General features: G+C 44.0%; 1 protein-coding gene across 1 annotated transcript; it reads left to right on the forward strand.

Moving 5' to 3' along the window:
* On the forward strand, positions 6997–9193 carry LOC109845889 (caffeoylshikimate esterase). Its single transcript, XM_020415140.1, is given in 4 exon segments — positions 6997–7107; positions 7110–7379; positions 8084–8370; positions 8703–9193. Coding segments are annotated over 4 exon segments (999 nt in total). The 3' UTR covers positions 9034–9193.

Consider the following 27489-nt stretch of genomic DNA (forward strand, 5'->3'; position numbering starts at 1 on the left):
TTCAGATTCTTGTCTCCTTGGTGAGATGGGAATTCTTATTGTGATCTGACTCTCTTGTTGTGCTGCCGAAGTGCTGCCGAAATTTCCGCTACGCACAACAAGTGGTATCAGAGCCCAGATTTCAGATCTAGGGTTTTTTGGTGGAGGAAGATTTTTTGTATGAAGCTTGGTTCTTGGAGTTCTAGGCTTCGGTGGAGATAGCATTAGGAGTTGCCGTTGGAGATTTCGCTTTCCTCGTGTGGATAGGAGATTTATTTGGAATCCGATCTAGGGTTCAGTTGGGTGGTTCCTAATTTCTTCAAATTTGTTCTTTCTCTATAATTTGAAGTTAGTTTGCAATGAGAGAAGAAGATGAAAGCAGCAAGTCAAGAACACTAAGATTAGTGTGGTGAAGTATGACGGTAAAATTAACTTTGGTTTGTGGATGAGCGACGTACAGGATGCGCTCAATGCTCAGAATTTGGAAGAGACCATCATGGTCCACGAAAGACCACCTAAATATGAAGAGGCGGTATGGGAGAAGATGAATAGGAACGCTTGTGGGATGATCAGGTTCTGTTTGGAACAGGAGCTGAAATATGATGTGATTGGGGTGACGTTTGCAATGAAGATGTGGGAAATTCTCAACAATAAGTATCTCACAAAGAGTGTTGAGAACAAGTTGCACTTGCTGCGAAGACTCTTCAGATTTAAGATGTCCAGAGGCACCTCGCTAGCGGCTCATGTGAACAACTACACTAAGTTGTTGTCAGACTTGGCGAATGTTGATGAGAAGATATCGGATGAGTACAAGGTGATTATTTTGTTGGGCTCCTTACCGGATGAGGAGTATGATACCTTCGTACTCACTTTGTTGAACGGGAGATCTTCTATCAGCTATAGTGAAGTGACTAACGCTTTGACAAATTACGATTTGAGAAGGAAGGATAAGGAGACTTCCCGCACTTCAGGCGAGGGCTTGTCGACGAGAGGTAGAAGCCCATATCCGAAAGGTGGTAATAGAGGAAGGTCAAAGTCTAGAGGCCGCCACCAATTAACAAAGAACCAATGTGCATTCTGTAAGGAGCAGGGACATTGGAAGAGAGACTGCCCAAAGCTCAAGGAGAAAGAGAATGGCAAGAAAAAGGGCCCGAAGGCCAATGAGGTGAACGTTGCGAAAGGCGATGATTCCGATGATTCGTGCTTTTCTCTATTGATTACTCCGGAGGTGAACCATGTGGATGCATCAGATTGGATGCTTGATTCCGGCACTACTTTTCATGTGACCCCTAGGCGAGATTGGTTTGCATCTTTTGAGAAAGTCGACAGGGGTGTTGTTGTCATGGGAAATGATTAATCCTGTGGTGTTTGTGGGATAGGTACCATGCGAGTTAGGATGCACGATGGAGTAGTCCGTGAATTGAAGGAGGTGAGATTCGTTCCTCAGCTGAAGAAGAATCTTATCTCAGTCGGAGCTTTGGAGGCGAAGGGATTCAAGGTGACTTTCGAAAACGCTGTAGCGAAGGTTACTAAGGGATCATTGGTGGTGATGAAGGAAGTCCGCAATCGGAATTTGTATTATCTGAAGGGAAGTACCGAGATTGGCCAGGTTGCTTCGGCTATTTCAGAAGCGGACATGAGCAGACTTTGGTACTATAGGTTGGGGCACACAGGTAAAAAGTCACTACAGGCATTATGCAAGCAGGGGCTATTGAAGGGAGCCAAGAGTGGGAAGATTGAGTTCTGTGAGCATTGTGTTCTTGGCAAGAAGACAAAGGTGAAGTTCAGGACTACCATTCATCAGACGAGGGGCATCCTGGACTACGTGCACACAGATGTTTGGGGTCCTACCAAGACTGCATCACTTGGTGGTAGACATTGGTTCGTCACTTTTGTAGATGACTATTCTAGGCGTTGTTGGGTGTACACCATGACGAAGAAGAGTGAAGTCCTAGATTTGTTTGTGGAGTGGAAGAAGAGATTAGAACTGCAGACTGGGAGAAAGATCAAGACGTTGCGATCCGACAACGGTGGTGAGTATACTTCTGACCCCTTTCAGCAGCTATGTCGAGACGAGGGCATAGAGAGACACTTCACAGTTAGTCATACACCGTAGCAAAATGGGGTGGCAGAGAGGTTGAATCGGTCTTTACTGGAGAAGATCTGATGCTTATTGTCGCAGAGTGGTTTGGAGAAGATCTTTTGGGCTGAGGCACTTACATATGCGAGCCACCTCATTAATAGGCTGCCTTCATCTGCGATTGAGGGGAAAACCCCTATGGAGATGTGGTCGGAAAAGCCAACACATGACTATGACCAGCTCAAGGTATTCGGGTGCCCTGCATATTATTATGTTAGAACTGATAAATTGGAACCTCGAGCTAGGAAGGCCATATTTGTAGGATTCAAGCGTGGTGTCAAGGGATATAAGCTTTGGGATCCAGTGGATAAGAAGATTGTGCTGAGTAGGGATGTCACATTCGATGAGGCTTTTATCTTGAAGCTTTCCATCTCTCATCAGGTGGAGAGCGACCCGACGGAGGAGATATCGCAGGTGGTGGAGATCGATGCAGCTCCACATTGTCCAGATGGTACAGTATCCATGCAGGTGCCGACTGAGGTGACGCCAGGCGAGCACGACGGTGACACGGAGGATACGAGTACAAATGTGCAGGATCAGGAACCGACGGCTCAGGTTCAGGATTCTATTGCGGCTAGGAGACAGAGGAGAAACATACAGATGCCAGCACGGTATGCCGACACAGTTGCGTATGCACTTCCGGTGGAGCGTATCGATGAGTTGGTGCCTACTACATTCAGAGAGGCCGAGCAGAGTTCGGAGGCTGATTCGTGACAGGTGGCTATGCAGGAGGAGATGGAATCTCTTCATAAGAACGATACATTGGAGGTTGTTGAGCTTCCAAAGGGGCGGAAGACAATTGGTTGTAAGTGGGTATACACGAAGAAGGAGGGCATTGAGGGCACTCCATTGAGGTTCAAAGCTAGGTTGGTTGCGAAGGGCTATGCACAGGAGGAAGGTATTAACTATAATGAGGTTTTCTCTCCGGTGGTGAAGCACTCTTCGATTCGGATTCTGCTAGCTTTGGTGGCACAGTATGGTTTGGAATTAGATCAGTTGGATGTGAAAACGGCATTTCTTCATGGTGATCTTGATGAAGAAATATATATGACTCAGCCATTGGGATTCCGAGCTGCAGGGAAGGAAAAATTAGTTTGCAAACTGAAGAAATCGCTATACGGTTTGAAGCAGTCTCCTCGACAGTGGTATAGGCGATTTGATGGTTTTATGATTGGTCATTCGTACACTCGGAGCCAGTTTGATCCTTGCGTATATTTTCGCAAGTTGAAAGGAGGTGCGTACAAGAAGAAGGGCAGAATTTGTTTGACACATGTGGCTTATTTGAAGAAAGTTCTACAACGATTCCATGTTAGCATGGATACGAAGCCAGTTAGTGTACCATTGGGAGCCCATTTGAAGCTTTCAGCTGGTCTTTCACCGAAATCAGTTGAAGATCGAGAGTTGATGTCGAAGACTCCATATGCGAGTGCGGTTGGGAGCTTGATGTACACGATGGTATGTACGAGACCAGATTTGTCACAGGCAGTAAGCATGGTATCGAGATACATGCATGATCCAGGAGTGGGTCATTTGGACGCTGTGAAATGGATTTTGAGGTACATTTGAGGTACATTTGAGGTACACTCAATGTTGGTTTGGTTTATGAGCGGGACACTACAGGTGGGCAGCTATGCATTGGCTATGTTGATTCGGATTACGTTGGGGATTTGGATAAGCGCTGGTCTACGACGGGGTATGTGTTCACTTTGACCCGTGCGCCGGTGTGTTGGAGAAGCACCTTACAGTCGACGGTGGCTTTGTCTACGACGGAGGCAGAGTATATGGCAGTTACGGAGGCTGTGAAGGAGGCTATTTGGCTTCGAGGACATTTGGAGGAACTTGGTATATCGCAGATGTCCGTCACTATTCATTGTGATAGCATGAGTGCTATCTATTTGGTGAAGAATCGAGTTTTTCATGCGCGGACGAAGCACATTGATGTTCATTATCACTTCGTTTGAGATGTTCTTGAAGATGGCGATGTGTAGATTATGAAAGTCCACACGAAGGATAATCTGGCGGATATGCTCACTAAGGTGATTCCGAGCAACAAGTTTGATCATTGTCGAAACTTATTGCATATTCGTGATTGTTGAGGCCGTTGGCGGCCATTTGGATGAACTACGTTCGGCTTGATTCCTTGGGTAAGAGGATACGTAGGCAGTCTTTCAAATGCAGCCGGTTTGGATTAGTTGATGGGGGTGAGATTGTTTGGACTCTCGTTTGGGTTCTTGACTTGTTGTGGATTGACTTCGTACTGAACACAACAAGTTGGGATATTTGGATGCTTTGGTGTCGGCTCAGTTTTGGGAAAACTTCACCGATGTGGAGAATTGTGAAGGGACACCGTGTGGGGGCCATTGCAATTGAGAACGTGGCCACTTTCTCATGTTCTCAGCATTTTTTTGCTTCTTTGTTGTTGAGTGGGGACCACCACATGATGTTAACGCGTGAAGAAGCCAAGCCGGCCCACCCGAATCACAAGCCTATATATTCTTTTTTACCTAGGGTTTAGGTGTGCAGGAGGTTTGATTTGTTTTTGCGGCTGCGTGAGTTCGTGAGCAAAGGTGAATTCGTGGCGGCTGACTTTGAGAAGCTGTTGTTTTTTTTTTCAAAGTCTTTTGTGCATCTTTTGTAGAGAGATATTGTGAGGGATTTGAGAGTTTGTTTGAGGGTTTAGGTTGTGAGTGATTGTAAACCCTAGTTGTAATCTCTCCCTCTATTAGTAGATCTCCCCCCTCCTTGCCCCGTGGACGTAGGCAATTTGCCGAACCACGTAAAAATTGATTGTACTGCTTTTGTGTGATTTGTAATAGCTTTTAGGATCCCTCGACAGGTCAGTCCTAGAACTGATGAGAGGAAGAGCCGATATCTCACTTTGTTGAGATATCCGCTTCAGATTCTTGTCTCCTTGGTGAGATGGGAATTCTTATTGTGATCTGACTCTCTTGTTGTGCTGCCGAATGAGATGGGAATTCTTATTGTGATCTGACTCTCTTGTTGTGCTGCCGAAGTGCTGCCGAAATTTCCGCTGCGCACAACAATAGGTCCTGTTATAATATACAATAATTGCCTGCAGGGCACCTATATCTAACATTGATTTGGTCACATATTGACTAAATAAAGAGTTAATTCTGAGTTTATATAGATTTGAATTTCTTCTCTATAACATTTAGTTTATGGGGCTCTAACGGGCGTTGCCTAACTTTTCAGAATAAGCTGAAGTCATTAAGCAGTAACTATAACATGTGGCTAGATTATAAATATGGTAAATTACACTAGACCCCGATGAACTTTCAGTGTCTTGCAGTACCCCATGAACATTTAAAATCACAATAAACCCCCAATAACTTTTGCAAAAAACTCTCGTAAACTTTTAGGTGAATTACTCTAAAACCCCATGAACTTTCAAAATGCATGTTTCTGTTGTTTTTCGGCTCTAATTTTTGGAGGTTATCTACAACTCTTAGAAAGTTTATAGGGGTTTTCTACAATTCTAAAAAAACTATTAGAGATTTAGTGTAAATTTGAAAGCTCATGGATGTTTAATGTGAAAAATACAAAGTTCATATGGATTAAGTGTAATTTACTCTTATAAATATCCAGGCTCTTCCTGGTTATTAAAGGAAACTTGATGAACCACGTTATGGACATTGGGAAGTAATCCCATACGTCATCTCACCAACAACTTTCCTTTTCTTTCTTCCATGGCATGGCGACTTGGATCTTAAAAACTAGGTTTATATATTATAACTTTTTTTAATTCTATCCATACTTTAACTTAGTTTTTGGCGGCACTTATATACACTAAACAGCCTAAACTCACTTGTTTTGTCAACACTTACAGGATATTTGGTTCAAATCCTGAAATTATAGGATTTAAAATCTCATCAAGAATTTTAAATCTATGTATTTTTAACACTTACAGGATATTTGGTTTATATATTACATCCTGAAATTATTTTTTATTAGATTTATTGTTTTAAAATATATTTTATAAAATGTTATTTTTAGATGAATAGATTTTTTTAAATAATATATATTTGAACTCCTAGTTGAGAGTTTGTTAGAAGAGCTTTGCTACGGGGACCCAAAATATGGGACCAATAGAGGGGACAAGTGAGGTGTCTCCCTTTTATTGGATAATGAGTTGGTCATCATTAATGATGACCAACTCATTATCTAATAGGTGAAAGACACCTTACTTGTCTCCTCTATTGGTCTCATATTTTGGGTCCTTGAGGAATTTTTCTTGTTAGAATATTTCTTCTAGTAAAGAGCTTCTAAGTGGGTCCCATGCTTAAAGAGCGCTCCACGGGAAGCTCCCTACCGGGATATATATTGTTGGAGATGCTCTGAGTGTAATTCTTCTGTTTTCCCTTTTAGAACACAGAATTTATATGCGCATCAAAACAATAAAACAAACCGTGTATTTTACTTTGAATTCTGACTGACGAAGAGACGGGTCAACCATGCCATAATTACTTCCATTTGGGCCAAAAGTGTAATTCCCCTCCAAAATATTCCACCCCCCTCTGCATGTGCTGCCTAACTTTTCGGGCAAAGCTGAAATGGGCAACAAGCAAGCGTTCTCTCGACTTCACGTCAGCAGCTCGTACCCACAACTCCACCCCACCACCCAAACAACAATCCAACAACCGGCGTGGGACCCCGCTCGCACATTCATCGCACTACCGGTCCGGGGCCCCACCTCACCCAACTCCGGGCTGCCCCACCCCCGCGGTTGTTTGTTGGAAAAGCACACGGACCCTCCTCCTCCATATGCCCTCTCCTCTCCGCCAAAATCCATCCCCAATTAAACCCGTGGCGATGGACTCCCCCAACCGAACCCGATAAGCCCTCGGCCGACCCGCTCCATGACCTCCGCCCCGACCCGCATACTTCTGCCGGGCGACGAGCCCGGGACGAGCTGGCACTACACCTCCCAAGGGGCGTCCGCAACTCCGTCCTAACTTCAGACCCCAAACGGGGCCAGCTCTTCACCCAGTCCTTCACCGCCGCTGGACCCCACACTCGACCCCCCGTCAGGGCCCACCGTCTACATGATCCCACGGCTTACGGCTCGACTCCGGGGCTCTTCCAGAAGATCGCCATCGCCTTCGCCTCCTGGGGATACTCCGTCCACCTCGCCGACCTCCTCGGTCACGGCCGCTCCGACGGGCTCAGGTGTTACCTCGGCGACCTCAACGCCGTCGCCGACGCGTCGCTCTCCTTCTTCCTCTCCGTGCGCAACTCTGCGGTAAGGCTGAAGTGTTCCTGGTCGTTTTCCGTTCAAAATCTTACTCTGAATTCGAATATTTGTCCTGGTCCGAATTCCTTCCGACTTTTAACTTATAAACATGAACTTTTTTTTCCCAGATTTCTACGAGCATTTATTAGAGCGTAAACTACGTTGAAATCCCTAACAAATTTCAATATTTTACAGCACACCCTCAGAATTTACGAAATCGCAACTAACCTCCAATTACCTTTGGGATCGCAGGAAACTCCTGATAAGCTTCCACGTTTTCGCAGATAACCCCCACGAAGTAGAACCAAAAATATAACATTAAAAGGCATTTTGATAGTGATTACGGGTTCAGTGTTATTCACCCTAAGGACGTTCGTTCGGGGGTTTTTTTTTTTTGCGAAGTTATTGGTGTGCAGTGCAATTTTTGAAAGTAAGCGGGGTTTATTACAAAATTCTGAACGGGGTTTAGTGTAATTTACCCCTTATTTGAACTTTAAAAGTAAGTTCTTCAAGATTAGTATAGAACTTTATTAATAACAAAATATAAATGAGTCAGAAAGCGCAACATCATGCATGTAACGAATAAGCGTTTAAAGAGATAAAAGTTTAGACAAATATTTTTGATAATGAAATGAATCCAATGTACTAAGCGAACAATTTACAAACTATTTGTTAATTATTTAGTTCGTTCCCACCACTTGAATCAATCGCAGGAGTACGCAAATTTGCCGGCGTTTTTGTTTGGGGAGAGTCTGGGGGGTCTCGTGACGACATTGATGTATCTGCGGTCCCCGGACAGGGGAGTTTGGACGGGGGTTATACTGTCGGCCCCGTTGCTCATGATACCGGAGGATATGAAGCCGTCGAAGGTGAGGTTGTTTTTGTTCGGGTTGCTGTTTGGGCTGGCGGATACTTGGGAGGCGATGCCCGATAACAAGATGGTCGGGAAAGCGATCAGGGATAAGGAGAAGCTCAAGATCATAGCGTCGAACCCTAGAAGGTAATGTTCATGTCAAATTTCTATTTTCATTGTTGCATCACGGATACAAGTTGGTTGAAAATGGTGATGGAATTTTCTTATTTCTTTTTTTGTAAAAAAATAAAATAATAATTGCAACATGGCCTTAGTTGTTGCAGCATTGGTTGATTTCAAATCGGACAATGTAGATGGTTTTGTAATTGTGAACAAACGAGCACTTGATTTTGTTTCTTACGGTTGCTCGTAAACAACCGATAACGTTTATGTGCAAGGATGTTTGCCCTCTTCTTCGTGATCAATGAGAAATATGTATTAAAAAAAAATTCTTTCTTTCTTTCTTTGATTTCAACAAGGTATACGGGAAGGCCGAGGGTGGGAACGATGAGGGAGATCTCAAGAATGTGCGATCACGTGAGGAGCAGGTTCAGCGAGATTACCGCCCCGTTCCTGGTGGTGCACGGGACAGAGGACGGCGTGACGTCGCCGGAGGGGTCGAAGATATTGTACGAGGCGGCGGCGAGCGACGACAAGGAGCTGATTTTCTACGAAGGGATGTTGCATTCCCTGGTTCAGGGGGAGCCGGACGAGAACAGTGACCGGGTGCTGGGGGATTTCAGGAAGTGGATTGATGAGCGAGTGAGGAGGTTATGGCGGGAAGTGAGTTTTAGCCGGGGACCAGGTTGAACGGGATCTGATGGTGGTGGGTTTGGTGGTTGGGGGCTTTGTTGGGCTTTGTTGTTGTTTAGTTGGGTGGAAAAGTGGTGGTTAATAATTGAATTTGAGGTGGTGATAATGTGGGTTATATTGTATTATTGGTTAATGAAAATTCATATATTTTTTTTCATTGTTTCTCTATATTTTTTAGTTTAATGGTTTGTTGGGTGGGTATGTTCGGTGAAACTTTGACTAAATTTTTTAATGAATAATATTCTTCGGGTGTGTTTGGATACCAAGACGATTTTTTTAGTGTTTTTTAGAAAAACACTATGCCAAAGCGTTTTTTTTTTCAAAAGTGTTTTGAAAACACCATTGTTAGTTACTATTATATAGCGGCGGTGGCGGGCGGGTGGTCGGCGGCCGGCCGACGGGCGGCGGCCGGTGGGTGGTCGCGGGCGACGGTGGCCGGGCGGCGGTGGGCCTGCGGTCGCTTACGGCGGACGCGCGCTCGTGGCGTGCCGAGCGGCGACTGGCTAACTTGGCGAGGGTCGGTGGGTGGTCACGGGCGGCGGCCGGGCTGCGGCGGGCGGCGGTGGGCAGCATGCCGAGACCCGGACGAGCGGCGCGCGACAGCGCAGAGTGAGGTAGCGACGGGGCGGCTGGCTGGTCGCGGCTCGAGGAGGCGGGCAGGCGGCGACGGGTCGGCGGGGCGGGGCAGGGGGGCGAGCGAGGGCGGCGGGCTGGGTGGGCCCGCCCACCGGCGACGGCACGTGGTGTGGCGGCCAGCGTGCGGCGACAGGTCGGGGGACGCGGAGGCGGGCCAGGCGCGGCGGGAGCGCCCACCCGCCGCGCGGGCGGGTGGCCGGCCACCGCCGACGCATATGGTGGTGGCGGCCGGCGGCGGCGACGGCTCGCGACAGCGGAGGCGGCAGGCGGCGGCGGGAGCGGCCACCCGCCGACGGGCATGGCGGGTGGCGGTAGCGGCCACCCGGCGGCGGTGGCCGGCTGGCCGCGGGTCGGGGCGGCGGCCTGCGACGGCGGGCAAGCGAGCGGCGGCGGCTTAGATGAAAAAAAACGGAATCTCAAAGCACCTTTTTGGTGTTTTAATAAAAGTGTTTAATTTTTGCATTTTGTAAAGGGTCAAGTCAAAAAAACGCCACGGTTGCCAAACGCGTTTCATTGTTTTTTTTGAAAAAAAAACGGAAACGGCAAAAATGACATGGTATCCAAACGCTCCCTTTTAAGTATTTCAATAATAACAATAGCAAATCTTTATGTCTGCAAGACATCTATTAGAGCCGCCTACATGCGAGTTGGCGGTTTTGAATCATATAACGGGGAGCGAAATTGGGGGAGAGCGAAAACCACCCACATGCATGCGGACGGTTCTAATTGGACGTGGACTCTTTTTATCTCATACAATTTTGAGGATACTATAATAATATATTACTTCGTTTTAAAAGTTCTATTCTACTAATTAAGTTAATCATTATCATATTTTTATTAATTCTATCATTGTTTCATCTTAATAATCCAAAGTGAAATATTATACATGTGATGATGACAAGCGAGCAACAAGCTGCGCCGCTAATCCTTTCTGAATTACAAAACCCAACCTACGAAACACGTACTCAGCGGACCCTGCTGTCGCTACATCTTATTCATGAATTTCTGTACCCTCCTGAGAAACTCCACCGCATTAGCTGCAAGGAAACCAAACGTATCGAAAGCGAACGGGATGAAGTTATGGTGGTTATCCTTGCAAGCTTGATCATGTTTGCCCACCTTTGCCTCTGCTGCTCTATCTGCTACATGTCCAACCTTGAACTCTCCATTACCAAACCCCACCAACGAAGATACCCCTGTGAGATCAACACAAGCGTGCTTTCCCCCGCTCCAATTGTAGACAAGAACGTCTGCCGGCCTTAGAGTAGATCTAGCCTCTCCAGGAGGAGTGAGGAAGTTGACTGGCGCTTCCTTCTTTGATGGGATCCCTGCTCTTTGAAGGATGTCATACAAGACATCTCTGTCTAATTCGTGCCTGTACTTGAACCCCGGCTGCTTCTGACAATGGATGTCATGCTCTCCAAAAGCATCCATATGCGTCCTACGACAAACTGGGCAAATTGTCCCCTCCACGAATAAAGGAACCAACAACCTGTACCTGAGGATGGCCTGGTACTCCCCCGGAGTCATACGCTGTCCCAATCCCTCAATAGGGGTGGCCAACAAGAAATCCTGGGCGTGCTTTGCCCGCAGGCACTCAACAATCGCAACTTGCCCCTTTGACAGGTCAAACTCTGTCGATAGATCTCTACAAACGCCACCATAAAAGATGTCTGCCAAGTAATGCATTGGTTTTGGGGGACAGACCCTTTATTGATGATTTGAAGAAGGTCAACCTCAGGTAGCTTGGCTTGAAGAAAGGCCCGGGCGGAAGTAAAATGCTCACCTAAAGAAACCTCACCACAACCTCTCAAAATGTGGTCTTGGAGCTCGATGGAGTGAATCCGAGAGGCCACAAAGGAAAACTGTATATCTGCCACTGCATAGACCCCCAACCCGCCCACCTTGATAGGTAAAGAGGCCAGCCTCCATTGGAGATCCCCGAAGCCTGGGCCTTCGGATGTGACAATGCTCTCGACTGACCTCCGAAGCATAATATCAAACTGAGTTCCCGCCTGAGCAAAGAGCTGTGGCGTGCAAGTCAAGGCGAAATACAACTTGGACAAAACCGCACAAGCCCTCAAAAGGACGAGCTCGCACTGTGGATCCCTAAGTTGGTCCAACGCTTCCATTAACTGAGTCGCCTTTGCCACCCTCTTCGCTGCTAACCCACCAACAAACCCCTCGTCCATGCTAACTGCTCCACCTAAAAGCCTTACTCCATCACGAGGACAACTGATATCCAAGGAAAAAAGCCCCTCCAGCAAACTCCTAGGATCCGATGAGGGTCAGAATAATTCAGTTTTGGTGACATTGAGGTCCAACCCGAGCCTTGGGCCTTCAGTCTCGATCACCTTATATGCCTTAGCAATCTCCAAAATATCCCCGACCAGGGACCCATCGTCCAAGTACCAAGCATGAAGAGCCAACTTGCACTCTTCGTGCACTCGAAGAATCAATGGGTGAAGCGTGAGTGCGAACAACATAGGCCCTAACGGATCCCCCTGCTGGATCCCTCGAGCAGACCAAATGAAATCCACCCCCAAATACAGTCTAGCGGGCTGCACATATAGAAATTCCACCCAAGGAGAGATCGCCGAACACTTAAGGCGCATTTCCCGCAACATACTACTCCTGTCGACCAAGTTAAATGCATTCCGGAAGTCAACCAAAAGCATGGAGAGCGAGTCCTCCGCATGGTGGACATCAACAAACCTATTAACCGCATGCAAAATTGCTTCTGCCCCTCCTGAGACTTCCACCCCAAATTGAAATTCTCCCAAATAACTCGCCATGTCCTTCCCTACCTTCTTCATGGTTACTTTAGAGATGAGACACCTCCAAATGGTACCTACCGCAATCGGCCTAATGCCCCCATCACTCTTCAACAACGGAGTGAGGGGAGCACTAGCAATAAACTCCGTCAAGGAGGCCGGACAACGCCCTTGCAACCACAAATTAACCACTGGGGTGAGAGCCGCGAGAAGGTCGTTATTAATAGTGGACTCGGGACCACAAAGTGCATCTAACAAGTGCTGGGCTCGAAGGCCATCACGACCATAAGAGGTCCCCTTAGGGAAGGACCACATGCAATGGAGAACCTCCCCACAGTCCACTAAGAGCGGCTCTTGGTCATACCCAAAAGCTGGCAACACCGGAGGAGGCGCCGAAAGGTGTTTTCCTCAAGGGACTGACGCGTTTGCGGAATGTCCGGAGCAACCCCCGAGGACGTGAGTACCTTCACGGCCGCTGAATAGTGCCCATCTGATATCTTCCTCAAACACTGTTTAACATTGTTAACAGTTGGGCGAGCACCGGGGTCGTCAATTCGGGCAGAGGGGGGAGAAGGGAGCTCTCTAAACATAGTGTCAAGGAGTTTTTGGGGGCCTCCAACCTCACCCCAGGTGGACAATGCCTCTAAGATATGTCGTTGTTGACGAGCCTTTCTGTTGCCTGACCTCGAACTCTTGCGATCATGGGTTTTAATAACTCTTAAAGTGCAACACGGCAAGATCAAAAGCCATACCCACGCGTCACAAGATCGCGGGTTAGAGGACACCCCAAAGAGCGAGGCTTTGAGGGCAGCCGAGAACGCCAACCTACAAGATGGGGGAACATTTTTAACCATTCGAAAACCCCAATTAAACACCCTTTTGACTGTACTACTGTCGAGTTTACAATGCTGTGGACCCAAGGAGGGGATAGGTGACACAGACTCGAGGATAGGAGAGGAGCAAGGCCGAGTGATACCCACAATGGTACACCTCGCATTGCCCCCGTCATCCTCTGAAGGTGGTCGAATAGACAGTCCCCTGTCATGCTTACAATGTTTACTTAGGGCACGGATCCTCAAGCACATACCACACATCCATTGCCCCATAACTCGTAGGGTGGCCTCAAATACATTGAAAATGGTGATGTCACGGCCTAAAAGCCCCTTGCATTCCTCGACCTTAGACTCCGAATGGAGATGATGCTTACGTAAGTGTACAACCAAATACCCAGGGGTGAGCCCCTACCCTCAGAGCCCCCTGCCGTGCATCCGTCAAGTCCCTTAAGAGGGCAGCAGACAAACAACTTTTGTGTCGCCTAAGGAAAAGACCGGATCAACCCCCGAACCGAGACCCTCCTTCTGAACTGTGGCCCTCCTCCTGAACTGTGGCCATGAATATAAAAATTATATTTTTATATCAAATATTGTCTTCAGCTTTTTAATTATCAAACTCAACTTCTAAGAACAAATGAAGAAGAGGCGGTCTTCATCTGGATCTGAAAGCAGCGCTGTCTGACTCCTTCCCAGTACGTAGTCAGGCGTCTGAATCTCCGTGCGGGAGCTTCCAAAGAGCGGCAGTAGCGTCTGGATCTTCTATTTGAAATAAATTCAAATACTGGGCTTTGTTGCACATGATTTATTAACTTTTGTCCTATTTGTTTTATTCATTGTAATCTTATCATCATATCTTTTAATTTATAACTTACGTATTACTGGGCTTTGTTGCACATGATTATTGTTGAAATAACCCCACAATAAAACCCTCTTAATTCTCTTCTCGCTCTCTCGCTCTCTCTCTCTCTCTCTCTCTCTCCTCTCTCCTCCTTCTTTAAATCTTTTTAATCTCCCCTCAAACAGTTGAGAGCGGAGAGATAAAATCGCTGTGCGATTCAAAAAAAGGGGGGGGGGGGGAAATTGAAACGCTGCTGCGTTAATGAGCCGCCGCCGAGAGAGAGAAGAGTAGAAGAGGGGAAGCTTCAGCACCGAAACCCTAGGGCTAAAGGAGGGGTTTTATAGGGGAGATCGATGGGTCTGGCGACAGCCTGTCGCCAGGGCGGCCGCGACGCCAAAGTGGGCGAACGCAGAGGTGAAGAAACGCGAGGTCGAACAAACGCCAAGGTAAAGGGGTTCGAACGCAAAGCTAAGAGGGGAGGTTCGAACGCAGACGCTCAAGGCGGGTGGGTTCGAACGTAGCACGCTCGGGGCGAGGCGCTGCACGCGGGGTCGAGCTCGCCTTTATATAGGCGGAATTGATGGGATGGCGACAGCCTGTCGCCAGCGGCCCACGGACGCCAAGGTCGGGTCAAACGCCGAGGTCGAAAAACGCCAAGTTCGAGTTCACCCAAAAACGCCGAGGTCAGATCCAAACGCCGAGGTTAGGATCCAAGAAACGCCGAGGTCAGTGGGGGGTTTTCGCTCGCAGGGCTCGAGCTCGCCTGCGACCATCGAAGCTCGCCTGGGCTACGCCTCCAGCTCCGCCTGCGTCATCCCCTAGCTCGTCGGAGCTCCTCCGCCGTCGGAGGTTGGTATCCACCCCAAATTAACAATCTCCCACTTGGAGATCAAACCGATGCCAACGTGCTATCTCATCAAGCTCCTCTCCTGTGTGGCTCCGCCCTCATCATCTATGCATGAAGGCCAACTGAAGATGCGCACAACTCCAGTTTCTGAACTGTCACCGTCTTTGTTAACATGTCTGCTGCATTCTTACTTCCTGGAATCTTTTCCAGTTTCAACACATCATCTTCCAACAGGGATCTGATGAAGTGGTACCGAAGCGCAATATGCTTCGTTCTAGAATGAAATGCTGAATTCTTGGCCAAGTGTATCGCACTCTGGCTATCACTGTGCAAAACATTCTTCTCCTGTTTGAATCTCAGCTCTATCAACAAACCCTGAAGCCATATCATCTCTTTACTAGCTTCAGTCACTGCAACATACTCAGCTTCTGTAGTGGATAGGGTAACGATCTTCTGTACCTGTGACATCCAACTAACAGCTGTAGTTCCGACGGTGAATACATAGCCGGTGGTGCTTCTTCGGTGATCAACTTCACCGCCGAAGTCCGCATCTATGTACCCTTGCACTTCCACTTCTTCCTTACAAAAGTGCAAACACTTCTGTGTGGTGCCTCGTAGATATCTCAGAATCCACTTGACCGCTTCCCAATGAGCTTTTCCTGGATTCGACATAAACCGGCTGACCACTCCCACTGCATGGCCAATGTCTGGTCTCGTACAGACCATTGCGTACATCAAGCTTCCGATAGCTGAGGCGTAAGGAACCTGAGCCATACTCTCTTTCTCTTCTTCTGACTGAGGAGACTGATCATTCGATAAACGAAAATGGCTGGCCAAGGGTGTGCTCACAGGCTTGGCATCGCCCATGTTGAATCTCTGCAAAACACGGTTGATGTACTCTGTCTGAGATAACTGCAAGAGACCTTTCTTCTTATCTCTCGTGATTTGCATTCCAAGGATCTTCTTCGCTGGACCCAAGTCCTTCATGTCAAACTCCTTTGACAGCTGCTGCTTCAAACTCTTGATATCTTTCATATCTCCTCCTACAACTAACATATCATCAACATACAGCAGTAGGATGATATAGCTGGACTGATATCTTTTGAAGTAGCAACAGTGGTCGGCGTTGCACTTCTGGAAACCTTCCTTGTGCATAAAGCCGTCAAACTTCTTGTACCACTGCCTTGGGGCTTGTTTCAGGCCATACAAGCTCTTCTTGAGTCTGCACACCAGGTTCTTCTTCTTTTCTTCTGAGAAACCTTCTGGCTGGTGCATGTATATCTCCTCTTCTAGATCTCCGTGAAGAAACGCCGTCTTCACGTCTAACTGCTCGAGATGAAGATCTTCAATTGCTACAATACTCATCACGGTCCTGATAGTATTTAGCTTCACCACGGGAGCGAAAATATCGGTGTAGTCAATTCCTTCCTTCTGCTGGAAACCTTTGACAACCAGTCGGGCTTTATATCTTCTGGAACCATCCTGCTCCTCTTTCACCCGGTACACCCATTTGTTGTGGAGTGCCTTCTTACCCGTGGGCAACTCAGCTAGTTCCCACGTCTGGTTTGATATGAGAGACTTCATCTCATCTTTCATTGCAAGCTCCCACTTGCTCGCATCTCCACACTGACAAGCTTCATCAAAGCTTTCAGGCTCCCCACCATCTGTCAACAACAGATAGTTCATGTATCTCCTGTTGGGTACAGGAGGACGAGAAGATCTTCTTAATATCGGAGCTGGTGCGTCGGGCTCCTGCGCACCATCTTGTCCAACAGGCTCTTCTTGCTGAGGACCCTCTGCATTGGGTTCTTCCGAGAGGTTACTCGGGACATCATCTGCATCTATAAATGTAAACCTAACATTCTCACAATGTAACAAATATAAATTGTTCTCTAATATGGATGAGAACACAATAAAAGCTCACACTCAATGTTACAACTCTCACAACCCTAATATATTATGAATGCAAATACAATAAGCTCAAAGTGGGTGTGTGTAACAATGAGTGAAATCAAAATCAAACTAAATATAAAACTAGCTTTAATAGAATTGATAATTAACAAATAACAAATGAAAGCTAGAGTAGAGTTTAGAAAACTTCTCAATGGAAGACAAGATGGAGAGATGGAGATTGGAGCCCAAACAAGAAGATGATCTCCTCCACTTGTGAAAACTTCTTCACAAACAAAAACAAACCCTTAAACACACTTAAACCCTTGTTTAAAACTTGTTTAAAAACTTCTTAGATAGTTTGAAAAGAGATCAGCAATGGGTATTTATACCCTCTCAAAACTCAGCCAAAAATCCCAAGTCAAAAGACCAAAAAACCATCTTCAACGGCTCTAAAAAGAGCCGTTGGGACTCCAGCGGTCGACCGATGAAAAACGCGGTCGACCGGAAACAAGGTCAGAGTCGCAGGAGACGTCCAGAGAGTCTTCGGACCGGTCGACCGACAAACTCTCTGTCGCACAGTGAGCACGGGAACTCAGGTTCGGTCGACCGGTTCGGTCGACCGAAAACTGACATACTCAAAACCTGATTTTAAAAGAGAATTTTTGACTTTTGGAAAATTGTTAAAAATAACAAATGAACTCCAAAAATTATGAAACTTTGGGAAGTGTATATAAACATGAAAACAAACATGTTACAAAAAGATTTTTCCAAATTGCATTTCCCATTTGTGAAAAATCATCATTTTGCAAAATAATTCAAAAACATGAAAACCTAAAAATTGATATTTTGACTTAAACAACATTTTGAAACCTTATGAAATGATTGTATAGACTTGATAAACGATATAACATATTGTTATGAAGTCTATAACCTAGAAATACAATATTTTCATAAAATTGGATATTCTATGCAATATATTCAAAATACTAAATATGATTTCATTAAATATAACTTGTTAAAGACGAAATCATATATAGGCACATAAACATGAAACAAAATAGTATTTTCCAATTCTATTCATTTGTTTCATATATAAACTCGAAACCTATTAAACAAAAACATATATGTATATATATATAACTATATATATGCATAGAAACAAAAACTTATGTATATATAACTATATATATACGAAGAAACCAATAAAATGTGTGTGTATATTATATTGAGCTTAGAGTATCTAACACACATAATATAAAAAACCTAAACTAAGTTACCCAAGCTTGATCTTGATCTTCAATAAGCTTGAACTTGGTAATCTCGCGGATGAAGCTTGAACTTGATCTTTAACTTTGAATTGCAAGGCTTCAACCCGACATTCCGCCAACCTCCTTTGGATATCATCGTTGAAGCGCAATCCATCCAACCTCCAACTCGTTGTTTGTCTATAATAAATAGAAATATACCAACACTAGACAAACAACATTAGTAGTAAATTGTTTGTAAATCATCATCAAAACAAGAAGGCCAATAATTTTGTTCATTTTGATAGTGCTTACACCTTATGGAAATTTATTAAAGAACATCAAGGGGATTTAGAGGCGATCCGACAAGCTTTGGCAGATCCGGCTTCAAGTTCATGTGGAGCTTCATCATGCACACGGCCACTAGGCGATAGCCCTAGTGAGGTTTGCGAGTTCGAATCTATTAATGATTTATCTAGTGATGGACTTGCTTGTGCTAGTGAAAAACTATTACATGCCTATAACAAATTACATAAAGATTTTATTGATTTAAAAAGCAAGCATGATAATTTAGAATCCAATCATGAGAAGCTAGTGTCAAAATTGGATGTCATTGCAAAAGAAAATACCATGCTTAAAGAAAACAATGGCATGTTAATTTTGGAAAATAAAAAATTAACCACATCTATAACTAGCTTATCTCATGAAAAAGATAATGCCATGTTAGAAGTAGAGAACATAAAAAAATGATACTGCTTCTTTTATAAATAATTATTTATGTTCTACTTCTAAAGTTAATGCTAATATGCCTAATGATGAGTTGAACAATGTTAAAAACCGTATTTCTTCTTTAGATTCAACTCTTAATACATGCATTAACAACCATAAGAAGCTTGTAAATATGTGTGTCAAGTCTAAGTCAAAATCATCTACTCATCATGCACACATATATAGCAAAGTCTATAAATACACAATTTGCGGTCGTAAAGGCCATCTTGCTAGATTTTGCTATGATGCATACAAACATAACAATGCTAATGCTCATTGTGCATCTCATGTAGCTTCTTCATCACATACACATGCATATGCTCATCATGCACATCATAAACATGCTAATGTGTTCAAATGTGATCTTTGTGGACGTTTTGGCCATTTGGCAAAATTTTGTTTGCAAAATAATTTTAAAAGAAAATCTTTATTTGCAAATGATTCCCGTGCACGAGCTAATGGTCTACAAAAACAAATGGATCTCTTTCATTGCACAAATTGCAATCGGAAGGGTCATTTGAATGAATATTATTTTGACCATGTTAGTGCACCATATGTGCCTAAGAGGGTTCATAACCCTAAGTCTTTGAGCTTCATTGATTGGGGTCATGTCCCTAAATCTTTTGGTACCAAGAATACTTGGGTACCAAAACAAATTTGATTTTAAACCAAGAACTTTAGTGTTTTTATTTTTTTTGTCTTGGTTTTAAAAATTATGTTTTAAGATCTTTTGGTTATGAAAACAATTTTTTCCTTTATCAAATCCTTTGTTTTCATGATTATTAGTTTTGATTTTGATGAGAGGTTTGTATTTATATAACCCTCCGGATTTATTGTGTGTTTATTGCCAAATCAAGTTTACCTGATGCTAAAATAATTATATGGGTTGGAACAAGCTCAAGAGCTTGATATAATTGTTGCCTCTCTTAAAAATTGTGTTTTGATTTGTTGCTTTTGAATTCATTATAATTCACCTATATGATGATATTTATATGTTTGTGCTTATGGATCATCTATTCGTGCCTTATAATGTATTCTATGAGTGGTTTGATCAAGTCCTCAAAGATTTCATTTGAGTGATTTGTTTTCACTTGAAAACTTTTTTCATGGTTCTCATGTTTTCCTTTTCTTTTGATTTCATAAATCTATCTTTACACATGGTTTTTATGGTCCTTGATATGAGACACTATTTTTCATATTGATATTTTATATGTGTTCTCATTGTCTTTTTGTATGAGAGTGGTGTTTAGCATATTTCTCATCTATGCTTGCTCACATATGTTTGTCATGGTCTTCATTATATATATTCTATATGGCTTTTTGATAGGGGGAGCAATCCCTATATATATTCTTTTTATACTCACCTATGCTTATTGATAGGGGGAGCTTTCGCTCTCTTATTCTTTTTGTCCCCCTTTTGATGTTGTCAAAGGTGGAGAAATATTATGAGTATATGTATATTCTTTCTTGTTTATATGCATGTGAATTGTAATTTATATATTCATTTCCTTTCATGCATATATCCTTTTTGTAAATTGTTTGTCATCATCAAAAAGGGGGAGATTGTTGGCCTTCTTGTTTTGATGATGATTTATAAACAATTTACTACTAATGTTGTTTGTCTAGTGTTTGTACATTCCTATGTATTGTAGACAAACAACGTAGTTGAAGGATGGATGGAATAGAGCTTCAACGATCATATCCAAAGGAGGTTGGCGGAATGTCGGTGAAGCCTTGCTATTCAAAGTTCAAGATCCAAGTTCAAGCTTCATCCGCGAGATTACCAAGTTCAAGCTTATTGAAGATCAAGATCAAGCTTGGGTAACTTAGTTTAGATTTTTTATATTATGTGTGTTAGATACTCTAAGCTCAATATAATATACACACACATTTTATTAGTTTCTTCGTATATATATAGTTATATATACATAAGTTTTTGTTTCTATGCATATATATAGTTATATATATATACATATATGTTTTTGTTTAATAGGTTTCGAGCTTATATATGAAACAAATGAATAGAATTAGAAAATACTATTTTGTTTCATGTTTATGTGCCTATATATGATTTCGTCTTTAACAAGTTATATTTAATGAAATCATATTTAGTGTTTTGAATATATTGCATAGAATATGCAATTTTATGAAATTTCTAGGTTATAGACTTCATAACAACATGTTATATCGTTTATCAAGTCTATACATTCATTTCATAAGGTTTCAAAATGTTGTTTAAGTCAAAATATCAAAATATCAATATTCAGGTTTTCATGTTTTTGAACTATTTTGCAAAATGATGATTTTTCACAAATAAGAAATGCAATTTGGAAAATTCTTTTTGTAACATGTTTGTTTTCATGTTTATATACACTTCCCAAAGTTTCATAATTTTTGGACTTCATTTGTTATTTTTAACACATTTTTAAAAGTCTCAAAAATAGCTTTAAAAACATGTTTTGAGTGTATCAGATTTCGGTCGACCGCACCGGTCGACCGATCCTGAATTCATGTGTTCACTGGGCGACAGAGAGTCTGTCGGTCGACCGTTCCGGTCGACCGACGATGGTTTTTTCAGCTTCCAACGGCTAGTTTTATTACCGTTGCTGGGGCTGTTTTTGTCTTTTGACTTGGAATTTTTAGCTGAGGTTTTGGAGGATATAAATACTCTCTTTGATCTCAGTTTTTAACTAAGAAAAAAAGTTTTTAAACAAGGGTTTTAAAAAGAGTTTAAGCTTGTTTAAGGGTTTGGTTTAAAGCAGTTTTAGCTTTCACAAGTGGAGGAAAGCTAGTTTTTATATTGAGTTTAGATTTGATTATATTATCTCATTGTTACACACACCCACTTGAGCTTATTGTATTTGCATACATAGTATATTAGGGTTGTGAGAGATTGTAACATTGAGTTGTGCTTAATTGTGTTCTCATCTATTGTAGAGAACAAATTTATATTTGTTACATTGTGAGTGTTGTTAGGTTTTCGGTGAGCTAGAAAACCGAGTGTGTTGTGAAGTTTTCGGTGAACTAGAAAACCGATTGTGAGGAGTGAACGTTGTTCGGTGAGCGTTGAAAACCGACACTGTGAGGTGTAAACGTTATTCGGGTGAGGGTAGAAAACCCGGTTGTGATAGTGGATTTCTCCCCGGGAGTGGGGAGCGGAGACGTAGGACGGAAGGTCCAAACTCCGTGATCATTTGATTGTGTTTGAGTGTGCTTTGGCGTTCATTTATATTTATGTTCATATCTTATATCGCCATTGTGCATTGCTCATTATTTATATGATCCACTATCTAGTTCATATTGTTTACTCCTTGTGTTAGTTTCATATCCTTGCATATATCATATATTGCTTATATCTCTTTGCTAGGATATTTCTTGTTGTTCATATTGCTTATCCTAGCTCATATAACTTGTTGTATTTCTTACTTGCTAGGATAACTTATTAATTAATTTTAATTGATATTTAATTGGATTAGATTAGCATAAGACCCTAATCACCCCCCCTCTAGGGTCTAACAACAAGCTCTTCTTGAGTCTGCACACCAGGTTCTTCTTCTTTTCTTCTGAGAAACCTTCTGGCTGGTGCATGTATATCTCCTCTTCTAGATCTCCGTGAAGAAACACCGTCTTCACGTCTAACTGGTCGAGATGAAGATCTTCAATTGCTACAATACTCATCACGGTCCTGATAGTATTTAGCGTCACCACGGGAGCGAAAATATCGGTGTAGTCAACTCCTTCCTTCTACTGGAAACCTTTGACAACCAGTCGGGATTTATATCTTCTGGAACCATCCTGCTCCTCTTTCACCCGGTACACCCATTTATTGTGAAGTGCCTTCTTACCCGTGGACAACTCAGCTAGTTCCCACGTCTGATTTGATATGAGAGACTTCATCTCATCTTTCATGGCAAGCTCCTACTTGCTCACATCTCCACACTGACAAGCTTCATCAAAGCTTTCAGGCTCCCCACCATCTGTCAACAACAGATAGTTCATGTATCTCCTGTTGGGTACAGGAGGACGAGAAGATCTTCTTAATATCGGAGCTGGTGCGTCGGGCTCATCCGCACCATCTTGTCCAACAGTCTCTTCTTGCTGAGACCCTCTGCATTGGGTTCTTCCGAGAGGTTACTCAGGACATCATCTGCATCTACAAATATTGACTCACTTTCTGAGTCATCTGTCTTGTGCATGTCCTTGTACATCACCTTCTCGTTGAATATCACATCTCTGCTCCTGATCACTTTCTTATTTTCGTTGTCCCAAATGCGGTAGCCGAACTCATCTTCACCATAGCCGATGAAAGTGTATTTTTTTGACTGGGGATCAAGCTTATTCCTGCCTTGATCACTAATATGCACGTAAGCTACACAACCGAAAACTTTTAGATGTGAGAGTTTTACCTCCTTTCCGCACCATACCTCCTCTGGTATTCTGTGCTCCAATGGAACCGATGGACCTCGGTTGATCAAGTAAGCTGCTGTGTTGACCGCTTCTGCCCAGAACTGCTTCGGTAGGCCTGACTGTACCCGAATGCTTCTGGCTCTCTCTGTCAATGTTCGGTTCATCCGCTCAGCTACACCATTTTGCTGAGGCGTGCCGGTAACGGTTCTCTCCATTCTAATCCCGTGCTCATAGCAGAACTTTTTGAATCTGGTGTCTTCATACTGACTGCCATTGTCGGTCCTGAGCTTCTTTATTCTCAGACCGGTCTCATTCTCGACCATAGCTTTCCATCTCCTGAAAGCCTCAAATACTTCTGACTTATGCTTCAGAAAGTAGACCCACACTTTTCGAGAGTGATCATCGATAAAAGTCACGAAGTAGTGTTTGCCACCAATGGACGCGGTGGTTGTTGGTCCCCACACATCTGAGTGAACGAGCTCTAGCTTCTGCTTCCTGGGGGTTCGGCCACTTGTCTGAAAGTTGACTCTCTTCTGCTTTCCAAGTATCATTCTTCACACATATCCATCTCCACTGACTGCAGTCCTGGGAGTTTTCCCTTTATGTGCATGATCTTCATCCCCTTTTCACTCATATGACCGAGTCTCTGGTGCCACAGCTTTGAAGTCTCATTGCCTGCTGCAACTGAGATCGAACAACGTGCACCTGCTGTCATGTATAGGGTACCAGTCTTCCTGCCTCGGGCAATCGTCATTGCGCCCTTTGAGATCTTCCAATCATCTCCATGGAAGGTCGTGGTATATCCTTTGCCAGCCAACTGGCCTACGGATATTTGTAGGCGTATAAAATTACTTATAGGTCCCTTAGCACAGCTCGGCACAAACCGACGAACCGACGAGGCGACGAGGTTGACGAATCGCACGCAAGCAACGGAATACATCCATTCGCGTGTGGAATCAAGCCAAGGGTTCGAAGAGTCAACGAGTCATCCAACCAAGGGCAGACTCGGACGAATCACGATCGAATCAAGATCAGTTTCGGACTCGAACTCAGAAGTGGATTTACTGCCAAATCAGGAATCGGATTTACTGCCAAATCAGATCAACAAATCAGAGTCTAAGTCAACCGAATCACGGACAGAACCGAAAAAACGGATACAACACAAAACGACGAAACCCAACGCCTAAGGGGGGGCTCGGCCAAGGCCGAGCCACCCATGGGTGGCTCGGCCCAGTGCCGTCCTTGGTGAAATAATCCTCCCCGGCTATTATTTCCTTCGTGAAATAATACCCGTCGTACTGCGTAGATTCGACCGGATCTAGATCTCACGGTGGTCCACGGATAAATCCGGCGCAGGCAAAGAACCCACAAAGCGAGCGACCGCAAAACAGGAGCTCGTGATTCGTTCGACAAACAAGGAGAAAGTTGTAATCTTTGTTTATTTTTTTTGATTTTCATTGTAACCGGATCTTATAAAAAGACCGGATCTTTTGTAATTCAAAAAGCTGTTATTTAAGATGACAATGGAATCAATAATGAAGAATGACACGATTTTCACCGCGAACAATATTAAATTCTTTCTTAGGTCGGGAATATGCCTGACATCCTTCAGCTCCCATACTGACCTGTTTAACTTAATTTTTACCACGCCTTTACCCACAATAGCACATGGTTGATCATCACCAAGATATACGTATCCAAAATTTCCGGGGGTATACTTCTCGAAGAATTTTTTCTGAGAGGTAGCATGGAACGACGCTCCTGAATCTAACACCCAAGATTCCTCCTTGCTCTCCAAAGAGCATATCAATGCGTCGTCTCCACCTGAGGTGGAGGTGACATTCACCTCTGCCTTCGCCTCCTTCTCCTTCTGTGCACTCTTGTACTGATTCTTGTAATGCCCGGTCTTTCCACAATTCCAACACTCGATAGCCTTCGAGCTGTTGCTCGGATTCCTTGATTTGGACCTCCTGTCCTTTGATCTACCTCTGAAGTTTGATTTTCCTCGTCCGTTTCCTCTGGTTGAATTTCTACCTCTTGACTCTGTATGCAATACTGAAGAGGTTGTAGCTTCACCCGTCTCTCTCCGTCGGATCTCCTCACTGAGAACCAAATCACGAACGTCGTCGAACTTCAACTTTTTCTTTCCCGATGAGCTACTCACTGCCGTGACTGTAGCGTTCCAACTCTCTGGCAGGGAAGATAAAAGTATCAACGCCCGAACTTCCTCATCAAACTCAATCTCAACTGAACTGAATTGGGTTGTAACCGTATTAAGTTCATTGAGGTGTTGTGCTACTGACGCGACTTCCGTCATTTTCAGATTGAATAACCGCCGCATCAAATAAACTTTGTTCGCGGCTGATGGCATCTCATACATATTTGAGAGAGCTGCCATAAGACCTGCCGTGGTCTTCTCCTTAGCTATGTTGAACGTAATATTGCAAGTCAACGTCAATCTGATAACTCCGAGGGCTTGTCTATCTAGAAGGTTCCACTCATCTGCCTTCATAGAATCTGGCTTCTTCCCCGATAGTGGTTGATACAGATTTTTCTGATACAGATAATCCTCTATCTGTATTTTCCAGAATCCGAAATCTGTTCCATCAAATTTCTCAAGTCTCATTTTTGCCTCATCTGCGGCCATGGCTCTCACTTGAATCTGACTTCCTCTAGATCGTTTCACGCTCTGATACCAGTTGTTGGGAATTTAACGCTGAAATCCCTAATACAACAGAAACGCATAATAGAAAAAGTACACCAAGTTTTAATGAGGTTCGGCAACTGCCTACGTCCTCGGGAGACACACAAATAATTTCTTATTAATTAAACAAGAAATTACAAATCAAGAGCAAATCTCAAAACTGGGATTTCTCAAATAAACACTGTAGCTACAGTGTTAATAATTAAAGGGTATGAACCCTTTTCAAGTCTCACTTGAGAATAAAGAATAACCCCACAATATAAAACCCTCTTTAATTCTCTCTCTCTCTCTCTCTCTCTCCCCTATCTCTCTCTCTCTTCTTAAATCCTTCTTTTTAATCTCCCCTCAAAATCCCGAAGTTCTGAGCGCTGGAGAAAAGGACGCCAAAGTCGGACGAACGCAGAGGTCGAAGAAAACGCCAAGGTCGAACAAACGCCGAGGTAAAAGGGGTTCGAACGCAAAGCTAAGAGGGGGAGGTTCGAACGCAGAGCTCAAGCGGGTGGGTTCGAACGCAGAGCTCGGGGGAGGCGCTCGCACGCGGGGCTCGAGCTCGCCTGCGTCATTCTGGAGCTCGTCAGAGCTCCTCCGCCGTCGGAGGTTGGTATCCACCCCAAATTAACAATTATACCATATTAAAAAGGAATAACGTGCATCATTTTTCATGTGAGGAAATTCTCTACTCAATTAAAGTGAATAAAGGAGTGAGAGAAACCTAGTAATCACACTTTGCTTGAGATTGAGTTACATCATCTTATATACCGGTGTTGATGTCAGTTATCAAACATGGGTTATCTGAGGGTTTGTGGAGTGATTAGAATCCTCTAACTCTTCCTTATGAATGGTTCTAGGTCTTGTTGTACTTTCCTGCATATGAAAGAACTCGTAAGAGGGCGAAGTTGGGTTCTCCGGTTATTCCTCCAACGATCAAATCAGTTGGTGATCTTGAGTGAGGAAATATAGAGTTAACTCTTAGTTACGTCAAAAGACATGAGAGAGTTACCTCATGCAATGTCGCTCCTTTTATAGTGGATCTGAGGGGTAAGAAAGTAACTTGGGCCGAGTCCATCTAGGCAGCTGAGTCTGCTGACATATGCTACGTGTCAGTTACTGAAGGAGGTGAATCACCTGGTTATTTATTGTGGGAATGACTGCAGGTGTTTGGTACTGACTGGGTCCAATGAGTCATAAATACTATGGAGACTAGAGTAATGATGATGTTGCCAGGGCAGTTAATGCAAGAGTAGTCGGTTGGCGAGGGGTTCGCGGTAACTATCGTCTTTCGACTCCTTAGGTCCAAGGCCGAGAAGTACCGTCTTTTGACTTGGTTATGCGAGATGTCGGCTGAATAGTGGGCCGAGTCGAGTCGTTTGTGGAATCAATCGAGAGGTTGGCCGAGTAGTACCGCCTTTTAACTCGATTACGTGAGATGTCCACCAATCAAGTCGGCCGTGCTGAGGCGGAGGTTATCTTGGTCTTGAATTAGTCAAGTTAGATATAGTGTAAGACACA

This window comes from Asparagus officinalis, chromosome 6 (assembly GCF_001876935.1).
Source record: "Asparagus officinalis chromosome 6, Aspof.V1, whole genome shotgun sequence".
Classification (NCBI taxonomy): domain Eukaryota; kingdom Viridiplantae; phylum Streptophyta; class Magnoliopsida; order Asparagales; family Asparagaceae; genus Asparagus; species Asparagus officinalis.